The sequence below is a fragment of the Bos indicus x Bos taurus genome, chromosome 15 (assembly GCF_003369695.1).
Source record: "Bos indicus x Bos taurus breed Angus x Brahman F1 hybrid chromosome 15, Bos_hybrid_MaternalHap_v2.0, whole genome shotgun sequence".
NCBI classification, from domain to species: Eukaryota; Metazoa; Chordata; class Mammalia; order Artiodactyla; family Bovidae; genus Bos; species Bos indicus x Bos taurus.
This window is the reverse complement of record NC_040090.1, coordinates 5,597,274-5,623,392: the sequence shown is the minus strand read 5'-3', so window position 1 is coordinate 5,623,392 and position 26,119 is coordinate 5,597,274. Positions and strand designations below refer to the sequence as shown.

General features: G+C 36.8%; 2 protein-coding genes across 2 annotated transcripts; both read left to right on the top strand.

Moving 5' to 3' along the window:
* The first annotated feature begins 3,577 nt into the window (after positions 1–3,577).
* On the top strand, positions 3,578–4,501 carry LOC113904699 (olfactory receptor 4A15-like). The gene has a single exon (XM_027561806.1). The coding sequence runs from the start codon at positions 3,584–3,586 to the stop codon at positions 4,499–4,501; it is 918 nt and encodes a 305-aa protein (XP_027417607.1). The 5' UTR covers positions 3,578–3,583.
* Positions 4,502–24,204: 19,703 nt separating this feature from the next.
* LOC113904698 (olfactory receptor 4A47-like) lies at positions 24,205–25,122 on the top strand. The gene has a single exon (XM_027561805.1). It carries the CDS (start codon positions 24,205–24,207, stop codon positions 25,120–25,122), a length of 918 nt encoding a protein of 305 aa, XP_027417606.1.
* The last annotated feature ends 997 nt before the right edge of the window (positions 25,123–26,119 follow it).

The following is a 26,119-nucleotide window of genomic DNA, read 5'->3' as shown; positions in this document are numbered from 1 at the left end:
AACTTCCAGATGTTCAAGCTGGTTTTAGAAAAGGAAGAGGAACCAGAGATCAAATTGCCAACATCTGCTGGATCATGGAAAAAGCAAAAGAGTTCCAGAAAAACATCTATTTCTGCTTTATTGACTATGCCAAAGCCTTTGGCTGTGTGGATCTCAATGGACTGGGGAAAATTCTGAAAGAGACGGGAATACCAGACCACCTGACCTGCCTCTTGAGAAACCTATATGTAGGTCAGGAAGCAACAGTTAGAAGTGGACATGGAACAACAGACTGGTTCCAAATAGGAAAAGGAGTATGTCAAGGCTGTATATTGTCACCCTGCTTATTTAACTTCTATGCAGAGTACATCACGAGAAATGCTGGGCTGTAAGAAGCACAAGCTGGAATCAAGATTGCCGGGAGAAATATCAATAACCTCAGATATGCAGATGACACACCCTTATGGCAGAAAGTGAAGAGGAACTAAAAAGCCTCTTGATGAAAGTGAAAGTGGAGAGTGAAAAAGTTGGCTTAAAGCTCACTATTCAGAAAATGAAGATCATGGCATCTGGTTCCATCACTTCATGGGAAATAGATGGGGAAACAGTGGAAACAGTGTCAGACTTTATTTTTTGGGGCTCCAAAATCACTGCAGATGGTGATTGCAGCCATGAAATTAAAAAACACTTACTCCTTGGAAGAAAAGTTATGTGTGTATGTGTATATATATATAATTTTTTTTCTAGATATGTATGTTTGGTCATGTTTGAGTGTTTGTGACCCCATGGACCCATGGATTGTAGCCCACCAGCCCCTCTGTCCATGAGATTTCCCAGGCAACAATACCGGAGCAGGTTGCTATGTTTTAGTCCAGGGGATCTTCCTGACCCAGGGATCAAATCAGCATCTCTTGCAACTCTTGTACTGGGAGGTAAATTCTTTACCACTTGCACCACCTGGGAAGTCCCACTTTTTACATAGCTTTAATATAGATTATTTTATATAATGTGTATCATTATCTTTCTGTAAAAAATGTCTGAAAATTTACACAGGTAATTTTAGGTTTGTATTGCTTAATTGGTAAATGAAAAATGTTATATTTTTCTTTTATTTATAAGTATATATTTACATATATATGTATATATGCTATATACATATATATGTAAATATAGATATATGCTTTATGATTTAAATCTTTAAAAATGTACAGCGACTTCTGTCACAGCTTAGGGTGTTTCTACTTTGGCAAAGGCCCTGTGAGCACTTTGAGTTAAATGGAATAACCCCACAAATGTTTCCTCTTTCACAATTTTAACACTGAAACAGATTCTATCAACTTGTCTGTCTGAAATCATATGACAACTTTTATCTGTACTTGAAATAAACCTTAAATAAGTTATTCTGAAGTTAACATTAATAATATTTGGAAATAAATTCAGATATTATCTTCAAAGACAAAGCTTAAACTTAAAACTATTGGCCTATTTTTAAGGTTTGATTTAAGATAGAAAGTTTTTACATATTTCATTTCTGCCGAGATTTGATTTTCCCTTTTGGTGATATGGTCTCTATTTACACTTTATGATTTTTCCCCCCAGAGGACAGGATTCTACAAGTCCTGTTCCACATGGTGATTGTTTGGTACCATCTCTGGAGATAAAGACTCTACCCTCAAAATTATGATTAAAGTCCCAATGAATTTAATTAGACAAAAGTCACCCTTGGAGATGTACCTACTGAATGCCTCGCCTGTCCGTACTGCAGTTAAATACAGACCGAGTGTGGACAGCCCTTTGCCTTTACCTGAGGAGTGATTGTCTGCAGCAGCAATCACATGACAGACTTCTACTAGAATTAAAATGATGGACTCAGAACATAATAAAGTGTGTATATGAAATTATCCCCATCCTTCAAGAAACCCAAAATTCAACAATGCTGTTTGAAGACAGGACAATATAAGTGAAAATCAAAATGTTGCAAAGTCCATTTCACTTTCGCTGGTATATATACAAGCAGCAGATTAATTTTTTTCACTTTAAACAATCCTTACATAATTTGAAGTTTTTGCTCTCTCTCTTTCTCTGGTTAAAATGGGGATTTAACATTTGTTTGTTATTAGGACAAATTCTGACGGTAGTAAACATTTTGAGTTTCTTTTCACAATCTAGATTCAGAGTTCCTTAGGTAACAGGACATTCATATTCATTTTGAAAATTCCAATAATTGACGAGTATTTTTTTTTCTGAATGTCTGAGATGAATTACATGTCCTGTAAGATTGACTCAAAATCCAGTGATGCTGAATGTACCTTGCTCATTATTTTGCCAGAGATGGCACCAGTGCATGAAGGACTAAAGAGATGGCGCCAGAGCTCAGAACATGGATTGTAAACTTCCATCTTCTGCAGGTAACCCAGGAAGTGTATTCAGACACAAAATTCTTAACGAGGCTTTCTGTTTTATGAGTCCATTGGTGGAGTGAGAATTCAATCCTTTAAGAGTTTTCCTTTGTGATTTTCATAATCAGTCATGTTAGGATTCTTTCATGATTATTAAATATGTAAAAATTGATTCTATTCAGCAATACGCTTTTTGGATAATTTCATATTCTAATGATCTGAAATAAATTTACCTTCCAGAAAGTACTCTTAGAAATTAATTTCAAGGTTAATGATTTGAGAATATTTTCATTTCAGATATTTATATATCTGACCCTACTTTCAATTTTTATGTTCTCTAAACATAGCATATTAATCTGTTAAAATTAAATGATGAGGTATCATCTGTATATTTTGACTGATTGACTTCCAAGAACTCAAGCAAATACTGTACTAAGCAAGCTGGGACTTCAGGTCCTACTTTTTTATTCCCAGATTAGCTTCAGCATTCTATCATACATTTGTTGGTCTAAATGACCAACAAAAGATAAAAATACGAAAATATGAAATATAAAAATATGAAAATGAGGCATTTTTCCTCTTTTTGTTGATATTTTAATTTATTTCATATTTTTATCTTTTGTTAGTTAACTGCTTACAGATCTTTACTTTCAATAATAACTCTGTGCATATCATCTAACATGCGTATCTTCAGACTTTTTTGTCTAGTGGTGTTTTGTTATACTTTCCTAAGTCCTTAAAATATTTGAAATTGTCAGATATATTTATTTGAGATTAACTGGTTGGTTAAGAAGTTTCTTCCAACCCTAGAAGGAGGAAAGTCACCTCTTTCATAAAATGGACATTGAAACTTGCTTTACTTCTTTTTAAAACTTTAATTAGCTTTTATTTTTGTCAGATATTCGCTATATGTACAATTTAAAGTTTCTAGATAGAAAATTAGTTGCAGGACTTCACTTATTTGATATTCTTTTCCCACTTTTTTTTTTTTTTATTCACTTGCCTATCTATTAGTTTGTGGTCAAGGAAGATGATTTAATCAGCCTTCTATTATAATATCTGAAAGTACCCAAACATAATAAGCCACAAGGACTGTTTGTTGAATAAAAAGCAAATTATTGTAAGATTTTAGGAAGTCACTTTTAATAATTGTATTTATAGATAATGCTGTCCTGAACTCTGGAATAAGACATACAGAAGAACCTATGGAACAAAGGAAAAATGTAACTGAGTTTGTCCTCTTGGGGCTCACTCAGAGTGTCCAGGGGCAGGGAATTTTATTTGTCGTGTTCTTGCTCATCTACATCGTGACCATGGTGGGCAACCTACTCATTGTCCTGACTGTAGTACTCAGCCCAACATTGGATTCCCCTATGTACTTCTTTCTTGGCTACTTATCATTTATGGATGCTTTTTATTCTACTTCAATCACCCCAAATACAATTATAGACTTACTCTATGAGAAGAAAACCATTTCATTTCAAGCTTGCATGACCCAGCTTTTTACAGAGCATCTATTTAGTGGTGCTGAGGTTTTTCTCCTGGTTTTCATGGCCTATGACCGCTACCTGGCCATCTGCAAGCCCTTGCATTATTTGACAATCATGAATCGGAGAGTGTGTGTTCTGATGCTGCTATTGGCTTGGGTTGGTGGGTTTTTGCATGCTCTACTTCATATCATTTTCTTTTACAACCTTCCGTTCTGTGGCCCTAATGTCATTGACCACTTCGGGTGTGACACGTATCCTTTGTTAAAACTGGCCTGCACCGACACCCACATTACTGCCGTCACAGTGGTTGCCAACGATGGGGCGATCTGTGTGACCATTTTCACACTCTTACTCGTCTCCTATGGGGTCATTCTGCGCTCTTTGAAGAATCTCAGTCAGGAAGGGAAGCGTAAAGCCTTATCCACCTGTGGCTCCCACATTACAGTGGTGGTCCTCTTCTTCGTGCCCTGTATTTTTACGTATGTGAGACCTCCTGTTACCTTACCCATTGATAAATGCTTCGCTGTGTTTTACACCATTGTCACCCCCATGCTGAACCCTCTAATCTATACTCTGAGAAATGGAGAGATGCAAAATGCCATGAAAAAGCTATGGATCAGAAGAAAACAATGAAGCAGCTGCAAAATATATTACTTATTTTCAACAAACAATTGCTCTTTCAATGAGCAAGGAAAGTCGTGTGTGTGTGTGTGTGTGTGTGTGTGTGTTTTACTGTAATAAATGTCTCCTCAGTTTAAATAACTTGGGTATGATGAAAAAGGTTTATCATTTGAATACTTCCAATCTACTTCTGCTCTATTGACTATGCCAAAGCCTTTGACTGAGTGAATCACAATAAACTGTGGAAAATTCTTCAGGAGATGGGAATACCAGACCACCTGACCTGCCTCTTGAGAAACATGTATGCAGGTCAGGAAGCAACAGTTAGAATTGGACATGGAACAACAGGCCAGTTCCAAATAGGAAAAGGAGTACGTCAAGGCTGTATATTGTCACCCTGTTTATTTAACTTGTATGCAGAGTACATCATGAGAAATGCTGGGCTGGATGAAGCACAAGCTGGAATCAAGATTGCCGGGAGAAATATCAATAATATCAGATATGCAGATGACACCACCCTTATGGCAGAAAGTGAAAAATAATTAAAGGGCCTCTTAATGAAAGTGAAAGAGGAGAGTGAAAAAGTTGGCTTAAAATTCAACATTCAGAAACTAAGATCATGGCATCTGGTCCCATCACTTCATAGCATATAGATGGGGAAGCAGTGGAAACAGTGGCTGACTTTATTTTTATGGGCTCCAAAATCACTGCAGATGGTGATTGTAGCTATGAAATTGAAAGATGCTTTCTCCTTGGAAGGAAAGTTATGACCAACCTAGACAGCATATTAAAAAGCAGAGATATTACTTTGCCAACATAGGTCCATCTAGTCAAGGCTATGGTTTTTCCAGTGGTCATGTATGGATGTGAGAGTTAGACTGTGAAGAATGTTGAGCACCAAAGAATTGATGCTTTTGAACTGTGGTGTTGGAGAAGACTCTGGAAAGTCCCTTGGTTGCAAGGAGATCCAACCAGTCCATCCTAAAGGAGATCAGTCCTGGGTGTTCATTGGAAGGTCTGATGTTGAAGCTGAAACTCCAATAATTTGGCCACATGATGCGAAGAGCTGTCTCATTTGAAAAGACCCTGATGCTGGGAAAGATTGAGGGCAGGAGGAAAGGGGATGATAGAGGATGAGATCGCTGGATTGCATCACTGACTCGATGGACATGGGTCTGGGTAAACTCCGGGAGTTGGTGATGGACAGGGAGGCCTGGCATGCTGAGGTTCATGGGGTTCAAAGAGTCAGACACGACTGAGCGACTGAACTGAACTGAATGATCAAAATAAGCTTATAAAATTTTCTTATTTTCCTAATGCAAAGTATATATTTAGTTTGAAATACATTTTTATGATTTCCACAGTTTTGGACGAAAATATATATATATAGTTTGGTGGTATAAATTATCTCTATTAAAGTGATAGATTTATGTTCTATATGATGAGTTATGCTGCAGCTAATAACTGCAACTTTTTTTTAATTAGGAAAAGGTTTTCTCATGTTTTTCTCTTCAAAAATATAATATTCTTCAGAATAGAGCTCATTACAGATTTCAGGAAAAATAATTTTTAAAATATGATTAAAAAATAGGTTTATTCCTCTATATACAAAGACATTCGATATTAATATTTGATGCAGATTTCTTATTTCTCTGTGAGATCCTTTATACACATTATTTTATTTCTATTGTTTAGCACGTTAATGTTGAAGGTTTCAGTCATAATATCATTGAGGAGGTTATGTTTGTAAAAATAATCTGAAAGACTAAAGATTTTTACAGAAAAATAAACAAACCTTACTCAATATTCCAATTGGGTAATCATATTATTGCCTCATTTTTGTCAGCTTTGTTTGGAGTTACATTTTCATAAAGGTGGCTCATTCCACTTTCCAGATACTTTAGAATACCTGGTGAAACCCCAGATACATTTTCAGTATCCTGGTCACCTTTTTTTGCTTATATAACCTTTTGTAGAGACCCAGGCACATGAATCTCTCTCATATGTAAATTTAGCACAATCCATCATCCGTGCACTTTAAATATTTAGTTTGGAACTTGACACTAAATATTTGGAGTTATATCATTGTTAAGAAATATTCTGACAATATATACCATTATTATCTCTCTTATTAATATAATAGAGATTGCCAGGATATATTGTTTCATTTGACAGAAACAGTATTCATAAAATCCTCCTCTGAATCAGGCTTGAAACAAAATATTATCTGCCTCTAATATGGTCAGTGCATGTGATCAAAGAAGATTATCATTTTGCCTCTCTTGTTTACTCTGGTTTCATGAGGTGCTAAGGCTACGGGGTGATGAGTGCTTTTTGCTAGTAAATCACACTGTGTGTGAAGCCGTACATCCTGATTTTAATCCCTATTACCTGAAGATTTCTCATATTATCTCAGTGAAAGTGCTAGTCACTCAGTCGTGTCCGACGTTTTGCGACCCCATGGACTGGGATCCATGAGTAGCTCGCCAGGCTACTCTGTCCATGGAATTCTCCAGGCAGGAATACTGGAGTGGGTTGCCATTTCCTTCTTCAGGAGAACTTCCTGACTCAGGTATCAAACCCGTGTCTCCTGAATTACACACAGATTCTTTACTATCTGAGCCATCAGGGAAGCCCTTTATTATCTCAAAGTCTTCTCAAATAAAATACTAATCACCAAATAATAACAAGCATTTGGGTTTATCAGAACTTATGTAATTTACTTCTCCACTTTGGGATTTGCTATAGACTGAAAGTTTACTTCCCTCTCCAAAATCATAAGTTAAATCTTTTCTAGTGTGATGGTATTAGGAGGGGAGCCCTTTGGGTAATGGGTAGGTCATAAAAGTTTCACCCTGATGAGTGGGATTGATGCCCTTCTAAAGAAAGGTCAGAGAGTTCACTTAACTCTTTGGCATATGAGGACACAGGAAAAAAAAAAAAAAAGGCTGTATGTGAACTAGGGACAGGACCTCACCAGATATGGAATCTGTCAGCACCTTAATCTTGGATTTCCTAGCCACCAAACCACTGAAAAAATAAATACCTATTGCTTAATCTTCTAGTCTATGATGTTCCATAAAAACAGGCCATATGCAAAGTATACCAAGACATATGTTTAGTTAATTTTAAAACTTATGTAGTTATTTCAAGTAATAAGATAAAAATATTTGCTAGTTCTCTATGTTCCTTAGTCTATGAGCTTCCTGAAGTCAGGGACATTGTTCTAACTGCCTTTGTATTTTCTATTCCTTGCACAGTGTATGGGACCTAGAATCCACTCTATAGTTTTGTCAGTTATCAGAATTATTGATCTATTGGAGTGAGAATCTTTACTGAAAGCTTTTTACATTAAATATACTCAAAAACATTACTATTCTTTGACATCTCTTACAATCATGTATTCTGTTGTTTATGTTAAATTTTAAGTGTTTTATAGATAGCTCTTATTTTCATACTTTTCCTTTTTATTTCTTCTATCACATTACTTTTGAAAAGTTTCATTTCCTAGCAATTATTTTAAAGTTTTAACCTCTTTTTTTTTTTTTTTAAAGAAACATGGATGGACCGAGACAGTATCATACCAAAGTAAGTCAGAAAAAGAAAGACAAGTAGCATCCAATCTCATTCATATGTGGAATCTAAACTATAACACAGATACAATTTTCTACAGAATAGAAAGGGACTAAAGACAGAAAACTGACTTGTGGTTGCCAGGGGGTTATTCGGGGAGAGGGATGGATTGAGAATTTAAGATTAGCAGATGGAGGTTATTACATATACATTGTGTAGGAAACAAGGTCCTACTGTATAGCACAGGGAACAATATCCAATGTCCTGTGATAAAGCAATAAAACACCATATAAGACATACGAAAAGGAGTGTGTGTATGTATATATATATATGTATATATATATATATGTATAACTGAGTCACTTTGTTGTGTAGCAAAAACTAAAGCATTGTAAACTACCCTTCAATAGAAGAAATAAAAATTCAATTATTCATTAACAATCTAGAATTTACTTTTATTTGTGATAGGGAAATATTTAAGCCTATTTTTCCCCAACAGGCAAAATAATCTATCAACATAATCATTAATTTCAGTTTATTTGACAATTTTCTTTTTACTATGTGAGGTATTACACCATCTAGAAGGCTGAATTCTGAGGAACTTGCTCTTCCTCATCACTCTCCTGCTTTGCTACCTTCTCCTCCTGCCCTAAACAGTAGGCTCATTTTGAACAGTTTGCAAACTTCCCATAAAAGTATATGAGGGATGGTACGGGGAGGGAGGTGGGAAGAGGGTTCAGGATGGGGAACACGTGTATACCTGTGGTGGATTCATGTTGATATATGGCAAAACCAACACAATATTGTAAAGTTAAAAAATAAAATAAAATCAAAACTGAAAAAAAATTATATTTAACTTGTCATGACACTATATATTTATTTTGATGAAAATTACATGTTTTAATATTATATTTTCTCATCCAGAATAAGACACATATCGTAAAGTATTCACTGATGTCTCAACAAAAATTTATAAGTATCTCCATAGAGTGTATACAAATCTTGTCTTTTCGTTCTCTTATAGAAAAGGATGACTCGTTAATTTGCATTTGATTTACTGACACATTTTCAATGAACAGCTCAGAGAAGAGTCAGTGTCTTTTACTGGTGTGACTTATAGCTCATTTCTAAAGGTCACAGGTATATCAGTCAGTTCAGGTCAGTCACTCAGTCATGTCCGACTCTTTGTAACCTCCACGGATTGCAGCAGCCCAGGATTCCCTGTCCATCAACAACTCATGGAGTTTACTCAGACTCATGTCCATTGAGTCAGTGATGCCATCCAACCATCTCATCCTCTGTCGTCCCCTTCTCTGACTTCAATCTTTCCCGGCATCAGTGTCTTTTCTGATGAGTCAGTTTTTCACCTCAGGTGGCCAGAGTATTGGAGTTTCATCTTGAGTGTCAGTCCTTCCAATGAATATTCAGGTCTGAAGTCCTTGAGGATTGACTGGTTTGATCTCCTTACAGCCCAAGGGCCTCTCAAGAGTCTTCTCCAACACCACAGTTCAAAAGCATCAATTCTTTGGCACTCAGTTTTCTGTATAGTCCAACCCTACATTCATACATGACCACTGGAAAAACCGTAGCTTAGACTAGTAATGTCTAAGAAAGTATTGTCTTAGAAAGTAATGTCTCTGCTTTTCAATATGCTGTCTAGGTTGGTCATAGCTTTTCTTTCAAGGAGCAAGCGTCTTTTAATTTCATGGCTGCAGTCACCATCTGCAGTGATTTTGAAGTTCCCTATAATAAAGTCTGACACTGTTTCCACTGTTTCCTCATCTATTTGCCATGAAGTGATGGGACCAGATGCCATGGTCTTAGTTTTCTGAATGATGAGTTTTAAGCTAACTTTTTCACTCTTCTCTTTCATTGGGAAGCTCTTTAGTTCTTTGCATTCTGCCATAAGTATGGTGTCATCTGAGTATCTGAGGTTATTGATATTTCTCCCAGCAGTCTTGGTTCCAGCCTGTGCTTCATCCAGCCCAGCATTTCACATGATGTACTCTGCACATAAGTTAAATAAGCAGGGTGATAATATACAGCCTTGATGTACTCCTTTCCTAATTTGGAACCAGTCTGTTGTTCTGTGTCCGGTTCTAACTATTGCTTCTTGACCTGGAAACATATTTCTCAGAAGGCAAATATGGTGTTATGGTATTCTCATCTTTTGAAGTATTTCCCACAGTGTGTTGTGGCCCACACCGTCAAATACTTTGGCATAGTCAATAAGGCAGAAGTAGATGTTTCTCTGGAGCTCTCTTTTTTGATAATCCAATGGATGTTGGCTATTTGATCTGTGGTTCCTCTTCCTTTTCTACATCCAGCTTGAACATCTGGAAGTTTGTAGTTCACATACTGTTAAAGCCTGGCTTGGAGAATTTTGAGAATTACTTTGGTAGTGTGTGGGATGAGTGCAATTGTGTGCTAGTTTGAACATTATTTGGCATTGCCTTTCTTTGGGATTTGGAGAGGGCAATGGCACCCCACTCCAGTACTCTTGCCTGGAGAATCCCATGGATGGAGGAGCCTGGTGGGCAGTAGTCCATGGGGTCGTGAAGAGTCGGACACAACTGAGCGAATTCGTTTTCACTCTCATTTTCTTTGGGATTATTCAAACATTCCTAGGCCTATATCCAACAGTACACATGTATGTATCCCACCACACTCTCAGATCTGTATCCAATCTCATGTGAATTTCTATGACAAATTGTAACTACATATTCAATGTTATTTAGGTATCTATTCAATTGAACACACTATATATCTGACAATATATAGTTACTAAGTGAACTAGTGAATATGCTTATAATTGTTACGGATTTTGTCTAGAATGGTGTTGATTTTGATCTGTGATTTCCAGATATTGGGAGATCCTTCCTCTATATATTGTTGGTTATTATTTGCAACAATTTGGTAATGTATGCCTCTGTGAGTAGACTTGAGATGTTTTCCTTTTCCCTCTGCCTGTTTGCTTCAAAAATTGGAGACTCTGGGCTACTGTTAATAAGCCCTAGTCCAATAATAGCACACTGAGTGGCCTCTCTGTGAAATTTTCAGCAGATCTTTGAATGAGCATTTCTAACACCATGGGTTGAAATAGTCATAAAATGTCCTTAATGCCATATCTGAAATTAAGACCCTGAAGGAGCCTTGTCAACTGGAAATTGGCACTTGTCAGCTTCTGCAAGGATTAAGTCGATGGTCACCACAGTCACTGACCCTCAAAACTGAACGGAGTTCAGGGAAGAGATTTGGAATGAGGCACTCTGTGCTCTGAGAAAAGCTGGCAGAACAGGCCTTCAGATCGATATTTTCAGAAGATTTTATGAGCCACAAATCTTACATCTTCTCATGTCTAGAAAAGCACTGAAATCATTAACAGAAACATCTGCTTCAGACATTAGGAAGGAAATAAATTTGAAAGTCAAAATGGGATAATTGTAGTTCAGATACTGAAGGTAAAATTAGATGGCTATTGTTGATTTCAGACACATTCCTGTATTGCTAAGAACTTAAATTTTCTGAGCTGTGTCAGATTAGGGGATGGCACTGGTCACTGGTAGCTGCAACCTTATGATTTCAAGGTATCCTCCTGTAACTCTTAAGACCTTCTACACTAAAATTGTTTTAGGTCAGATATTAACAAAAAAGCGGAGACATATGTAGTGGCCAATATACCACATCAGAAGTTAAAACCTACTTAGATAAAGTTAAACAACTGGCTACCTGGCTGCAAGTCTCCCTTGAGTGTCAGGCCCAGATAGACTTATTCTTCTAAATCCCAAGTGACTGAGTTCTTAATCATACTAAACTCAACTTGGAAGTCAGGAATATTTCAACCTGATATTCATTCCATGAACTGAGGCAGAACTATGCCCCATTTCATCTGGAAGTAGCCAGAGCATTTGTCCCCCCATTCCCTGAAAAACTTAGGGGAGGTTAACCTAATGGGAAATTAAAGGTCATCTCCCATAAAACCGAGTTCCTCTACTAAGTTTGACTAACGTCTCTATCCAAAATGATTATTTCATTTTTGCCCAACACTTTTTCTCCTCAAGACTGATGAATATCAGAGAAAAGGGGGAATTGATACTGAGCAAAGCCATGTGGGGTTCCTGGGCATAAAAACCTTTATGTGTCCCTCATTTCTTTGATTACAGAAAATTGATTTCATTCAACATCGCTGACCTTCCCCGAGTTCCAAATGGAAGATTCAAGCAGTTGTTAATTAGGTAAGGAAGAAGGTGTGAGACAAGGGAAAAGCAAACATCAGGAAATAATAGTCAGTCTTGGGGAAGATCCTAATTCCCCATCAAGGGATACACACATCCACTTTGAGCTGTTCTGCAGATACTGAAACCCCCACCAGGTGGGAGAAGTTTACAATGGTATACTGCCCACATGCACTTGACCCTAGACCAGTTGGAACCAGAAAGTTGGTGATGCTGACGCCCACTTACCAACCAATCAGAATAATGTCCACTCACATTTTTTTGAACCATTGCTATAAAACTTCTCACTATCCTCTCCAAGTGGAGACACACGGTTTTGAGGGCTGCTCTGACCCCCTTTGCCTGGCAAAGCAAATAAAGCTATTTTTTCCTACTTCACACAAAACTCTCTCCAATAGCTTAATGGTGTTTTCAGTGTTACTTTGGATTGCCGGCTAAGTGAAGTCCAAAGCAAAATTAAATGTCTATCTCAAGATAAATCCATCTTAAGCAATTAATGGTCTTTTGTAAGTTACCTACAACCTATGTATGAATCCTTGGCCTTTAATTAAGTTACTTTGAATTAACTTATTTTGATAATGGTCTTATCTAAAATTCTTTAAAAAATTTTTGACAGTATACTCAGTATATATCCTTGGGTGGAAAAATGATAAAACAATAGTGTAGTCTTTTCCACATAAAAGGAAATGATGGTTGACATTCCTATGTTTCCAAGGTTCATTTGAAAGCATAACATACCATTTCACACCAGTCAGAATGGCTGCGATCCAAAAGTCTACAAATAATAAATGCTGGAGAGGGTGTGGAGAAAAGGGAACCCTCTTACACTGTTGGTGGGAATGCAAACTAGTACAGCCACTATGGAGAACAGTGTGGAGATTCCTTAAAAAACTGGAAATAGAAGTGCCTTATGATCCAGCAATCCCACTGCTGGGCATACACACTGAGGAAACCAGAAGGGAAAGAGACACGTGTACCTCAATGTTCATCACAGCACTGTTTATAATAGCCAGGACATGGAAGCAACCTAGATGTCCATCAGCAGATGAATGGATAAGAAAGCAGTGGTACATATACACAATGGAGTATTACTCAGCCATTAAAAAGAATACATTTGAATCAGTTCTAATGAGGTGGATGAAACTGGAGCCTATTATACAGAGTGAAGTAAGCCAGAAGGAAAAACATCAATACAGTATACTAACGCATGTATATGGAATTTAGAAAGATGGTAACAATAACCCAGTGTACGAGACAGCAAAAGAGACACTGATGTATAGAACAGTCTTATGGACTCTGTGGGAGAGGGAGAGGGTGGGGAGATTTAGGAGAATGGCATTGAAACATGTAAAATATCATGTAAGAAACAAGTTGCCAGTCCAGGTTCGATGCACGATACTGGATGCTTGGGGCTAGTGCACTGGGACGACCCAGAGGGATGGTATGGGGAGGGAGGAGGGAGGAGGGTTCAGGATGGGGAATGCATGTATACCTGTGGCGGATTCATTTTGATATTTGGCAAAACTAATACAATTATGTAAAGTTTAAAAATAAAATTAAATTAAAAAAAAAAGAACAGAAAAAAAAAAAAGAAAGCATAACATTTTGCAAATAGCAACTAAATTAAACAAATCTATACTTCTGACTGCATCTGGTCTTAGTTGTATCACATGGGCTGAGTCGCCCTGTGGCATGTGAGATCTCAGTTCCCCAATCAGGGGCTGAACCTGTGTCTACTCCTTTGAAAGCAGAATTCACTTTTGAAAGAGTAATGAGTCATTCTAGTGACAACACAAATTATCATGTTACAAGTAAAATCATGTTGTACTGGTTCAAAGATAGATATAATGTAAATGAGTAATAGGACTTATAAATTCACTCAGAATCATAGGATTTTTCCGTAGTATCCTTTTGGTTGTAAGTGACAGAAAGATCAACTGAAATGCTTTTGAAATTTAAGGATATTTGTTGATTGGCTAACATGACTGCAAACTTCAAAAAAACTAAGATTCACAGTTAGTTGATATATTGGATCAAACATGCCACAAAGGAGTCCTTTTCTTGTTGTTTTCTTCTCTGACTGATCTTAAATCTGACTTACCTGGCACTTAGAAGGATTGCTATCTACAACAACTCAGAGAAAAGGCTCTTTATACGACTCTGGCAGAAGTAACTGACCTCGATCATCAGGTACATACAACAAGGACTAAACCACAGTGGAGACAGGGCAGAATGCTTTTGCATTTCAGGTGACCTATTAACACTTGGCTACCTCTTGCAACTCACATTGAGACAGTAAACAAGAAACTTCAGGAACCTGGCCTGCATTTTGGGTAGACTGAAGACGTGATTAGGCATCGCAGGGGTAAAATTCTAGGCTATACCTCTAGCTAAGCCACTAAAATCAGCTGAGAAGTTAGTGGAAGGTGAAGGGAGAAGAACAGAGTCGATAGTGAAAGGAAAAGACAATAGCAGACGTTGAAGCTCTATGATCAGCAGCAGTGTCAAGTGGCATAGTTCATTACTCTAGCCATTCTCTTCTAATCTGTCAGGAAACTATTTTTAGGTAAATTCCCCACTTCTGAATTCATCATCAGCATCAAAATGAAAGAAGACAGGATGAATGCGACTGAATTCATTCTAATTGGACTTCCCCAGGGTTCTCAGATGCTGATAATTCTATTTTTGGTGTTACTTAGCATCTACATCAGAGAAGGCAATGGCGCCCCACTCCGGTACCCTCGCCTGGAGAATCCCATGGATGGAGGAGCCTGGTGGGCTGCCCATGGGGTCACTAAGAGTTGGACACGACTGAGCGACTTCACTTTCACTTTTCACTTTCACGAACTGGAGATGGAAATGGCAACTCACTCCAGCGTTCTTGCCTGGAGAATCCCAGGGACGGGGTAGCCTGGTGGGCTGCTGTCTATGGGGTCGCACCGAGTTGGACATGACTGAAGCGACTTAGCAGCAGCAGCATCTACATGGCAAATAGATGGGGAAAACAATGGAAACTGTAACAGACTTTATTTTCTTGGGCTCCAGATGGTGACCATCACTGCAGATGGTGACCACAGCCATGAAATTAAAAGACGCTTGCTCCTTGGAAGAAAAGTATGACAAATCTAGACAGCATATTAAAAAGCAGAGACATAAATTTGCCGACAAAGATCTGTAGAGTCAAAGCTATGGTTGGTCCAGTAGTCATGTACGAATGTGAGTTGGACCATGAAGAAAGCTAAGCACCAAAGATTAGATACTTTCAATCCATGCTGCTGGAGAAGACTTTTGAGAATCCCTTGGACAGCAAGGAGATAAACCCAGTCAATCCTAAAGGAAATCAACCCTGAATATTCATTGGAAGGACTGATGTTGAAGCCGAAATTCCAATACTTTAGCCACCTGATGTGAAGAGCCAATTCACTGGAAAGGACCTTGATGCTGGGAAAGATTGAGGGCAGGAGGAGAAGAAGCAACAGAGGATGAGATGGTTGGATGGCATCACCATCATCAATGGACATGGGTTTGAGCAAGCTCTGGGAGATGGGGAAGGACAGGGAAGCCTGGCTGCTGCAGTCCGTGGGCTCACAAAGAGTTGGACATGACTGAGACACTCAACAACAACAATACCAAAAATTTCCATGATGTGGCACAGAGAGGGAGATCTCCAAAGATCGTGATGCTGCCTCTGAGTTGAGAATCTGAAATTCACAGTCAAGGACACTAAAGCAGAAAATGCATCTATAGTCCTGGAGAGGCTGAGTGTGAGAAAGAGAGAGAATTATGCATAGCTAAGAGGATGCATCTCAAGTATACATCAAAGAACTGATCTGTGTGTGCATCTGAGGAAAACACCTGATATCTGAGAAATATCTGAGAAATTTGCTCAGATAAATTAGAGAGGATGGCTTGGTTTTCAAACTAGGTCAGGAAGAGAGCCTACTCTCATTCTCTGGAAAACCTCATATTTACAGGGGCAGTGCTGTTGGTTGAATACTTTGAAAAATTTTCATTAGTTGTGGGACATGAATAGTTCTAGACTGAGAATATCCCAGGACCAGCTTCAAGACCTGTATCAGCAATGTATTTTAAAAAAATCCTCAAAGAAAACACCCAAAGGAATCAAAACAAGTATTTTGTTCAAAATTTTGTGTCTTTGCTAATGTGAGCTATTAATCTAATTATTTCCACTTGATGCCCTTGTGTCATGCTGGTGTAAGTGTTATGCTGGGTGCATAAAATGCATTAGGAAGTATATTATTTCATTACTTCTTTGTTTTAAATTAAATTTATTTATTTTAATTAGAGGCGAATTACTTTACAATATTGTATTGTTTTTGCCATACATCAACATGAATCCACCACAGGTGTATGAAAGTGTTGTGTAACAAGTTATTTCTTGATTAGTTGTTATGTAAAATTAATTGATTTAAGTTCCATGGGAATGAACTATCTTGCAAGAGAATGTTAGGATTCTACCCCTACATATGCTGTCTACAAGAGATCCACCTCAAAACAGGGGACACATACAGACTGAAAGCGAAGGGCTGGAAAAAGATTTTCCATGCAAATAGGGACCAAAAGAAAGCAGGAGTAATACTCGTATCAGATAAAATAGACTTTAAAACAAAGGCTGTGAAAAGAGACAAAGACGGTCACTACATAATGATCAAAGGATCAATCCAAGAAGAAGATATAACAATTATCAATATATATGTACCCAACACGAGAGCACCGCAATACGTAAGACAAATGCTAACAAGTATGAAAGGAGAAATTAACAAGAACACAATAATAGTGGGAGACTTTAATACCCGACTCACACCTATGGATAGATCAACTAAACAGAAAATTAACAAGAAAACACAAACTTTGAATGATACAACAGACCACTTAGACCTAATTGATATCTATAGGACATTTCATCCCAAAACAATGAATTTCACCTTTTTCTCAAGCGCACATGGAACCTTCTCCAAGATAGATCACATCCTGGGCCATAAAGCTAGCCTTGGTAAATTAAAAAAAATAGAAATCATTCCAAGCATCTTTTCTGACCACAATGCAGTAAGATTAGATCTCGATTACAGGAGAAAAACTATTAAAAATTCCAACATATGGAGGCTGAACAACACGCTGCTGAATAACCAACAAATCACAGAAGAAATCAAAATAGAAATCAAAACTTGCATAGAAATGAATGAAAATGAAAACACAACAACCCAAAACCTGTGGGACACTTTAAAAGCAGTCCTAAGGGGAAAGTTCATCGCAATACAGGCATACCTCAAGAAACAAGAAAAAAGTCAAATAAATAGCCTAACTCTACACCTAAAGCAACTAGAAAAGGAAGAAATGAAGAACCCCAGGGTTAGTAGAAGGAAAGAAATCTTAAAAATTAGAGCAGAAATAAATGCAAAAGAAACAAAAGAGACCATAGCAAAAATCAACAAAGCCAAAAGCTGGTTCTTTGAAAGGATAAATAAAATTGACAAACCATTAGCCAGACTCATCAAGAAACAAAGGGAGAAAAATCAAATCAATAAAATTAGAAACGAAAATGGAGAGATCACAACAGACAACACAGAAATACAAAGGATCATAAGAGACTACTATCAACAATTATATGCCAATAAAATGGACAACGTGGAAGAAATGGACAAATTCTTAGAAAAGTACAACTTTCCAAAACTCGACCAGGAAGAAATAGATAATCTTAATAGACCCATCACAAGCATAGAAATTGAAACTGTAATCAAAAATCTTCCAGCAAACAAAAGCCCAGGTCGAGATGGCTTCACAGCTGAATTCTACCAAAAATTTAGAGAAGAGCTAACACCTATCCTACTCAAACTCTTTCAGAAGATTGCAGAGGAAGGTAAACTTCCAAACTCATTCTATGAGGCCACCATCACCCTAATACCAAAACCTGACAAAGATCCCACAAAAAAAGAAAACTACAGGCCAATATCACTGATGAACATAGATGCAAAAATCCTTAACAAAATTCTAGCAATCAGAATCCAACAACACATTAAAAAGATCATATACCATGACCAAGTGGGCTTCATCCCAAGGATGCAAGGATTCTTTGATAGCCGCAAATCAATCAATGTAATACACCACATTAACAAATTGAAAAATAAAAACCATATGATTATCTCAATAGATGCAGAGAAAGCCTTTGACAAAATTCAACATCCATTTATGAAAAAACTCTCCAGAAAGCAGGAAAGGAAGGAACATACCTCAACACAATAAAAGCTATATATGACAAACCCACAGCAAACATTATCCTCAATGGTGAAAAATTGAAAGCATTTCCTTTAAAGTCAGGAACAAGACAAGGGTGCCCACTTTCACCATTACTATTCAACATAGTTTTGGAAGGTTTGGCCACAGCAATCAGAGCAGAAAAAGAAATAAAAAGAATCCAAATTGGAAAAGAAGAAGTAAAACTCTCAGTATTTGCAGATGACATGATCCTCTACATAGAAAACCCTAAAGACTCCAGCAGAAAATTACCAGTCAATGATTATAGTAAAGTTGCAGGATATAAAATCAACACACAGAAATCCCTTGCATTCCTATACACTAATAATGAGAAAACAGAAAGAGAAATTAAGGAAACAATTCCATTCACCATTGCAACGGAAAGACTAAAATACTTAGGAATAAATCTACCAAGAGAAACTAAAGGCCTATATATAGAAAACTATAAAACACTGGTGAAAGAAATCAAAGAAGACACTAATAGATGGAGAAATATCCCATGTTCATGGATTGGAAGAATCAATATAGTGAAAATGAGTATATCACCCAAAGCAATTTATAGATTCAATGCAATCCCTATCAAGCTACCAACGGTATTCTTCACAGAGCTAGAACAAATAATTTCACAATTTGTATGGAAATACAAAAAACCTCGAATCGCCAAAGCTATTTTGAGAAAGAAGAATGGAACTGGAGGCATCAACCTACCTGACTTCAGCCTCTACTACAAAGCCACAGTCATCAAGACAGTATGGTACTGGCACAAAGACAGAAATATAGATCAGTGGAACAAATAGAAATCCCAGAGATAAATCCACGCACATATGGACACCTTATCTTTGACAAAGGAGGCAAGAATATACATTAAAGATTAATGTATATTAAAGACAATTAATTAAAGATTAAAGACAATCTCTTTAACAAGTGGTGCTGGGAAAACTGGTCAACCACTTGTAAAAGAATGAAACTAGAGCAGTTTCTAACACCATACACAAAAATAAACTCTAAATGGATTAAAGATCTCAACTTAAGATGAGAAACTAAAACTCCTAGAGGAGAACATAGGCAAAACACTCTCTGACATACATCACAGCAGGATCCTCTATGACCCACCCCCCAGAATATTGGAAATAAAAGCAAAAATAAACATATGGGACCTAATTAAACTTAAAAGCTTCTGCACAACAAAGGAAACTATTAGCAAGGTGAAAAGACAGCCTTCAGAATGAGAGAAAATAATAGCAAATGAAGGAACTGACAAACAACTAATGTCAAAAATATACAAGCAACTCCTACAGCTCAATTCCAGAAAAATAAATGACCCAATCAAAAAATGGGCCAAAGAACTAAATAGACATTTCTCCAAAGAAGACATACAGATGGCTAAGAAACACATGAAACGATGCTCAAATTCACTCATTATCAGAGAAATGCAAATCAAAACCACAATGAGGTACCATTTCACGCCAGTCAGAATGGCTGCTATCTAAAAGTCTACGAGCAATAAATGCTGGAGAGGGTGTGGAGAAAAAGGGAACCCTCTTACACTGTTGTTGGGAATGCAAACTAGTACAGCCACTATGGAGAACAGTGTGGAGATTCCTTAAAAAACTGGAAATAGAACTGCTATATGACCCAGAAATCCCACTGCTGGGCATACACACTGAGGAAACCAGAACTGAAAGAAACACGTGTACCCCAGTGTTCATCACGGCACTGTTTATGATAGCCAGGACATGGAATCAATCTAGATGTCCACCAGCAGATGAATGGATAAGAAAGCAGTGGTACATATACACAATGGAGTATTACTCAGCCATTAAAAAGAATACATTTGAATCAGTTCTAATGAGGTGGATGAAATTGGAGCCTATTATACAGAGTGAAGTAAGCCAGAAAGAAAAACACCAATACAGTATACTAACGCATATATATGGAATTTAGAAAGATTGTAACAATAGCCCGGTATACCAGACAGCAAAAGAGACACTGATGTATAGAACATTCTTTTAACTCTGTGGGAGAGGGAGCGGATGGGATGATTTGGGAGAACGGCATTGAAATATGTATAATATCATATATGAAATGAGTCACCAGTCCAGGTTCGATGCACGATACTGGATGCTTGGGGCTGGTGCACTGGGACAACCCAGAGGGATGGTATGGGGAGGGAGGAGGGAGGAGGGTTCAGGATGGGGAACACATGTATACCTGTGGCGGATTCATTTCGATATTTGGCAAAACCAATACAATATTGTAAAGTTTAAAAATAAAATAAAATTAAAAAAATAAACATTCAATTTATTTGCACTTAGATTATCCCAGTTTTAAATTATTTCTCAATGTATGTTTAGATCATTGTGTTTTTCATAGAAATGGTCTGTTTTCTTTTCTTGGCACGTTAACTGCCATACATCCTTTTATCACATCATTTTGTTGTCTTTTTAAAATTTGTGGATTCTACAATGATGGCCCTCTCTTCAATCTTGATTCTGATAATTTGGTTTTTCTCTTACTTTTTCTTAGTCCATTTGGCTAGAGATTATAATTTATTCAATGTTCAAAGGATCAATTCCTGGTGTTCTTTACTTTATATAAATTACTCTTTTAATTATGTATAGCTTCTTCACACCTTCCACACTACAATGCTCTTTATGTTCATTTTAAATTTTCTTTTTTATCATTTTGAGACAGAAGCTTAGTTCATTCTTTAAAGAGTCTATTGTTTTCTAATATTTGCATTTAAATCTATAAAATTCTCTCTAATCACACAGCTGCATCCAGTTAATTTATACACATTGCAATGTATTATACATAGCCCTTTATATATATTAATATATATCTTTTATAAATATTTTTCATATAGTTTATATATATATATGTATATCATAATGTTCCTGTTGAAAATATATTTTTGAAAATACTCATGAGTGATTTTAGGCTGAATAATTGGAAAATATTACATGTTTGTTATAAATTTCTACTTAAAGTACATATGTGCTTTATGATTTAAGTTCTTAGAAATATATTGCAAATTGTGTCATGGCCTTAGGTATTTTCTACTTTGGTGGCTGCCCCATGAGCACTTTGAAATGAAGGGGACAGTCCCACAAATACTTTTTTCTTTTCCTAGTATGATACTAAAACTGATCAAAGTTTCTATCAAAGTTTCTATCTGAGTCTGAAATTATGTGACACTTTTTATCTGCATTTGAGATAAGGTTTATATGACTTGCTCTGATATTAACATTCATGATTGGAAATTAGTTCAGATATCATCTTCAAAGATAAAGCTTAAAAAGATTTGCTTGTTTTGAAGAACATACTTTCACAAGAATGTTTTCACATATTTCATTTCCACCCAGATTTGAATTTCTCTTTTGGTGATATGACCTAAATTTGTTTTTCATGATTTTTTCCCAGAAGGCAGAATTTTATAAGTCTTGTTCCACACGGTGATTGTTCTTGTACTATCTCTGGAGATCTACCCTCAAAATTATGATTAAAGTCCCAGTGAATTTAATTAGACAAAATCATACTTGGAGATGCAGGAATTGAATGACCCAGTTGTATGTGCTGCACTTAAATGTAGACAAAGTGCTTCCAGCCCTTTGCCAGGCCCTGCGGCGCATTTGTCGACAACAGTGATCACATGACTGGCTTCTTCTGGAACTGCAGTGATGGACTCAGAACATAATACAGTGTGTATATGAGATCATTCGCCCTCCTTCAGGAAGACTGAAGGTCAACAGCACTGTATGCGCACAGCACAGTAACTGATTAAGAATCGAAATGTTGCCACAGTCATTTCACAGCTTCACTTTGACTGCTATAAGCGCAAACAGGAAATATTTTATTACATATTCAAAATATTTTATTATAAACAATTTACACATAGTTTGAAGTTTTTTCTCTCTGTCTGATTAACGTACTGATTTAATATTGGTTTGTTATCAGGACAAATCCAGCCAACAGTGAACATTCTGAGTTTCTGTTCACAATCAAGATTCAGGGTTCCTTAGGAAATAGAATGTTCATATTCATTTTGAAAATCTCAGTCATTTGAAAAGTAATTTTTAAAAATAACAGATGATTTCGATTTCCTGCAATCATGGAAAGCATTGGTCACAAGGAAGCAGTTCAAGGTGCTGTGAGGCTGCATGAATCTTACTCTCTGCATTACCAGAGACAACATCAGTACATGAAGGACAAGCAAGAAGGAAGCAGAGCCCAGAAGATGGATTGAACAGCTTTCTTCATAGGCAGGTAACCCAGGAAGCATATTTAGAAACAAAATTCTGAACGAGGCTTCCGATTTTGCAAGAGTACGTTGGTGAGGTGAGCTTTCTTACTTGCTCAGTCATGTCCAACTCTTTGGGACCATTCGAATTGTAGCCCACCAGGCTCCTCTGTCCGTGGGATTTTCTAGGCAAGAATACTGGAGTGGGTTGCCATTTCCTCCTCACAGGGATCTTCCTGACCCAGAAACTGAACCCGCACCTCCTGTGTATCCTGCATAGAAGGCTGATTCTTTGCCCACTGAGCCACCAGGGAAGCTCAGGATGGGGTTAGACTTCAGTCTTTTAGAGTTTTCCTTTGTGATTTTCCTAAGTCATGTTACAAGTCCATTATGATTATTAAATATGTTGATTCAATAGATTTATTCTATTCTGTAATACTTCTTTTGAATAATTTCATATAATAATGATCTGGAATAAAGTTATCTACTTGAAGATAAAATATCCTTAGAAATTAATTTCAAAGGTAATGATCTGGGGATAGTTTCATGGGAAGAGATATAAAAATTTGCTAATAGTTTTAATTTACATGTTCTCTAAACATTGTGTGTTAATTAAAAGATGAGGTAACACCTGTAGACCTTGACTGAGTGACCCTCAAGAACATGAACAAATGCTGTAATAAGTAAACCTTGACTTTAAGTCCTGTTTTTTGTTCAAGGTGGGCTTAGGCACCCTATCATGTTTATTGGCCATTTAGAAGCCATCTTCTGTTAATTTTTTTGGTTGATAATTTATTCCATATTTCATACTTTTATATTTATCTTTTCTTCATTAGATGATAACTCTCTATATCATCCAATATGTAAGTCTTTCTTCAAACATTTCATCTACTGCTGTTTTGGTATCATTTCCTAGATTCTTAAAAAACATGAAATTGTCAAATAAACCTATTTGAGATTTCAAGGACTGGTTAAAAATATTCTTCCAACCCTAGAATGAAGAAGTGTACCTCCTTTATGAAATGGATGGCAAATATAAAGTAAATCTTGCTTTACCTTTGTATTAAACTTTTAATTTTTAATAGATATTAGCTATATGTACAATAATTAGCTTCCAGATGGAAAGCTAATAGTGACACCTCATTTATTTAATGATGTATCCTTTTCCCACAAATGTCTCTAATTAATTGCCTGTCCATTAGTGTACAAGATTTTGAGTTTAAGGATGCTGTTTTAATAAGCCTTGATCATGTTAATAATATCTGAAAATATAAGAACCATACTGCTCATTTGCTGAATGAATGAACAAATTAGACATCAGAACGTCAGTCGTGATAATTATATTTGTAGGAAATGTTGTCCTGAACTCTGAAATAAAAGATGCAGAAAGACCTATGGAACAAAGGATCAATGTAACTGAGTTTGTCCTCCTGGGGCTCACTCAGAGCCCCCAGGGTCAGAAAATCTTATTTGTCATCTTCCTGCTCATCTACCTTGTGACCATGGTGGGCAATCTCCTCATTGTCCTGACTGTGGTGTCCAGCCCGACCCTGCATGTCCCTATGTACTTCTTTCTTGGCAACTTATCATTTATGGATGCTGTTTATTCTACTACAGTCACCCCAAATATGATTATAGACTTACTCTATGTGAAAAAAACCATTTCATTCCAAGCTTGCATGATTCAACTTTTTACAGAGCACTTATTTGGTGGTGCTGAGATTTTACTCCTGGTTGTCATGGCCTATGACCGCTACGTGGCCATCTGCAAACCTTTGCATTATATGACAATCATGAATCAACGGGTATGTACTCTGTTACTGCTGTTAGCCTGGACTGGTGGGTTTTTACACGCTATCATTCACATTCTCTTTGTTTACAACCTTCCCTTCTGTGGTCCCAATGTCATTGACCACTTTGGATGTGACATGTACCCCTTGTTAAAACTGGCCTGCACTGACATCCATATTATTGGCTTCTCGGTGCTGGCTAACGACGGGGCCATCTGTGTGGTCCTCTTCACACTCCTACTCGTCTCCTATGGGGTCATCCTGCGCTCCCTGAAGAATCTTAGTCAGGAAGGGAGGCGCAAAGCCTTGTCCACCTGTGGCTCCCACGTCACGGTGGTGGTCCTCTTCTTTGTGCCCTGTGTTTTTCTGTATGTGAGACCTCCTTCCACCTTACCCACTGATAAATCCTTGGCTGTGTTTTACACCATTGTCACCCCTATGCTGAACCCTCTAATCTATACTCTGAGAAATGAAGAGATGCAAAATGCCATGAAAAAGCTCTGGATCAGAAGAAGAAAATGAGGCCATAGGGAAATATGTCACCTGTTTTCAATTAAAAATTACTCTTCTCAGGAAAGTAATGTGTGATTCTTTAACTGTAGTACCTCCTTAGGCTAAATAACTTGGATATGATGAAAAACATCTCTTATTGAAAAATTTGAGTGGTCAAAATATATTTTAATATTTTCAAAATTTCCTAGTTCAAAATATATATTTGTTTGAAATGCATTTTTATGATTTCCGTGATTTCTTGGGGGAAGCACATATAGTTTTGGGGTATAAAATGTCTCTTTGAGACTATAGATTTATGTTCTATATGATGAGTTAAGCTATATAGTTAACACTGTTAATTTATTAGATTAGGGGAAGGTTTTACCATATTTATCTCTAAAATAATGCAATATTTTTCAGAATTAATAGGGTATATTATGTTATAGATTTCAGAAAAAAATTACTAAAAATATAAGTTCCTCCACACACACACTTATTAATATTTGAAGTATAGATACAATTTTTCTATCTGCAAAATACTTTATTTATACATCATTTTCTTTCTATTGCTTAACATCTAAAGATTGAAGTAAAATGTTTCAAAGATTTAAATTTAATAACAAGGCCATGTTTATAAAAATAATCTAAAGGAATGAAATTTTATGTAGAATAAAACCGAATCTTAATTTTCCAATTGTTATAATTATGAATGTTTTAAAACAAATGTGCTATTTTACTATTTTTTGCTTTTATATTTCTATTACCGTATCACTTTTGAAAAATTCCAATTCCTTCAAGTGATTTCATACACTTTAAACACTTTTAAAAAATAACTTTTAAAAACACTTTATGAAAGTGAAAGTCATGTCTGAGTCTTTGTGACCCCATGGAATGTAGTCCATGGAATTCTCCAGGCCAGAATACTGGAGTGGGTAGCTGTTCCCTTCTCCAGCAGATCTTCCCAACTCAGGAATCGAACCCAGATCTTTCCCACATTACAGACAGATTATTTACCAGTTGAGCCACC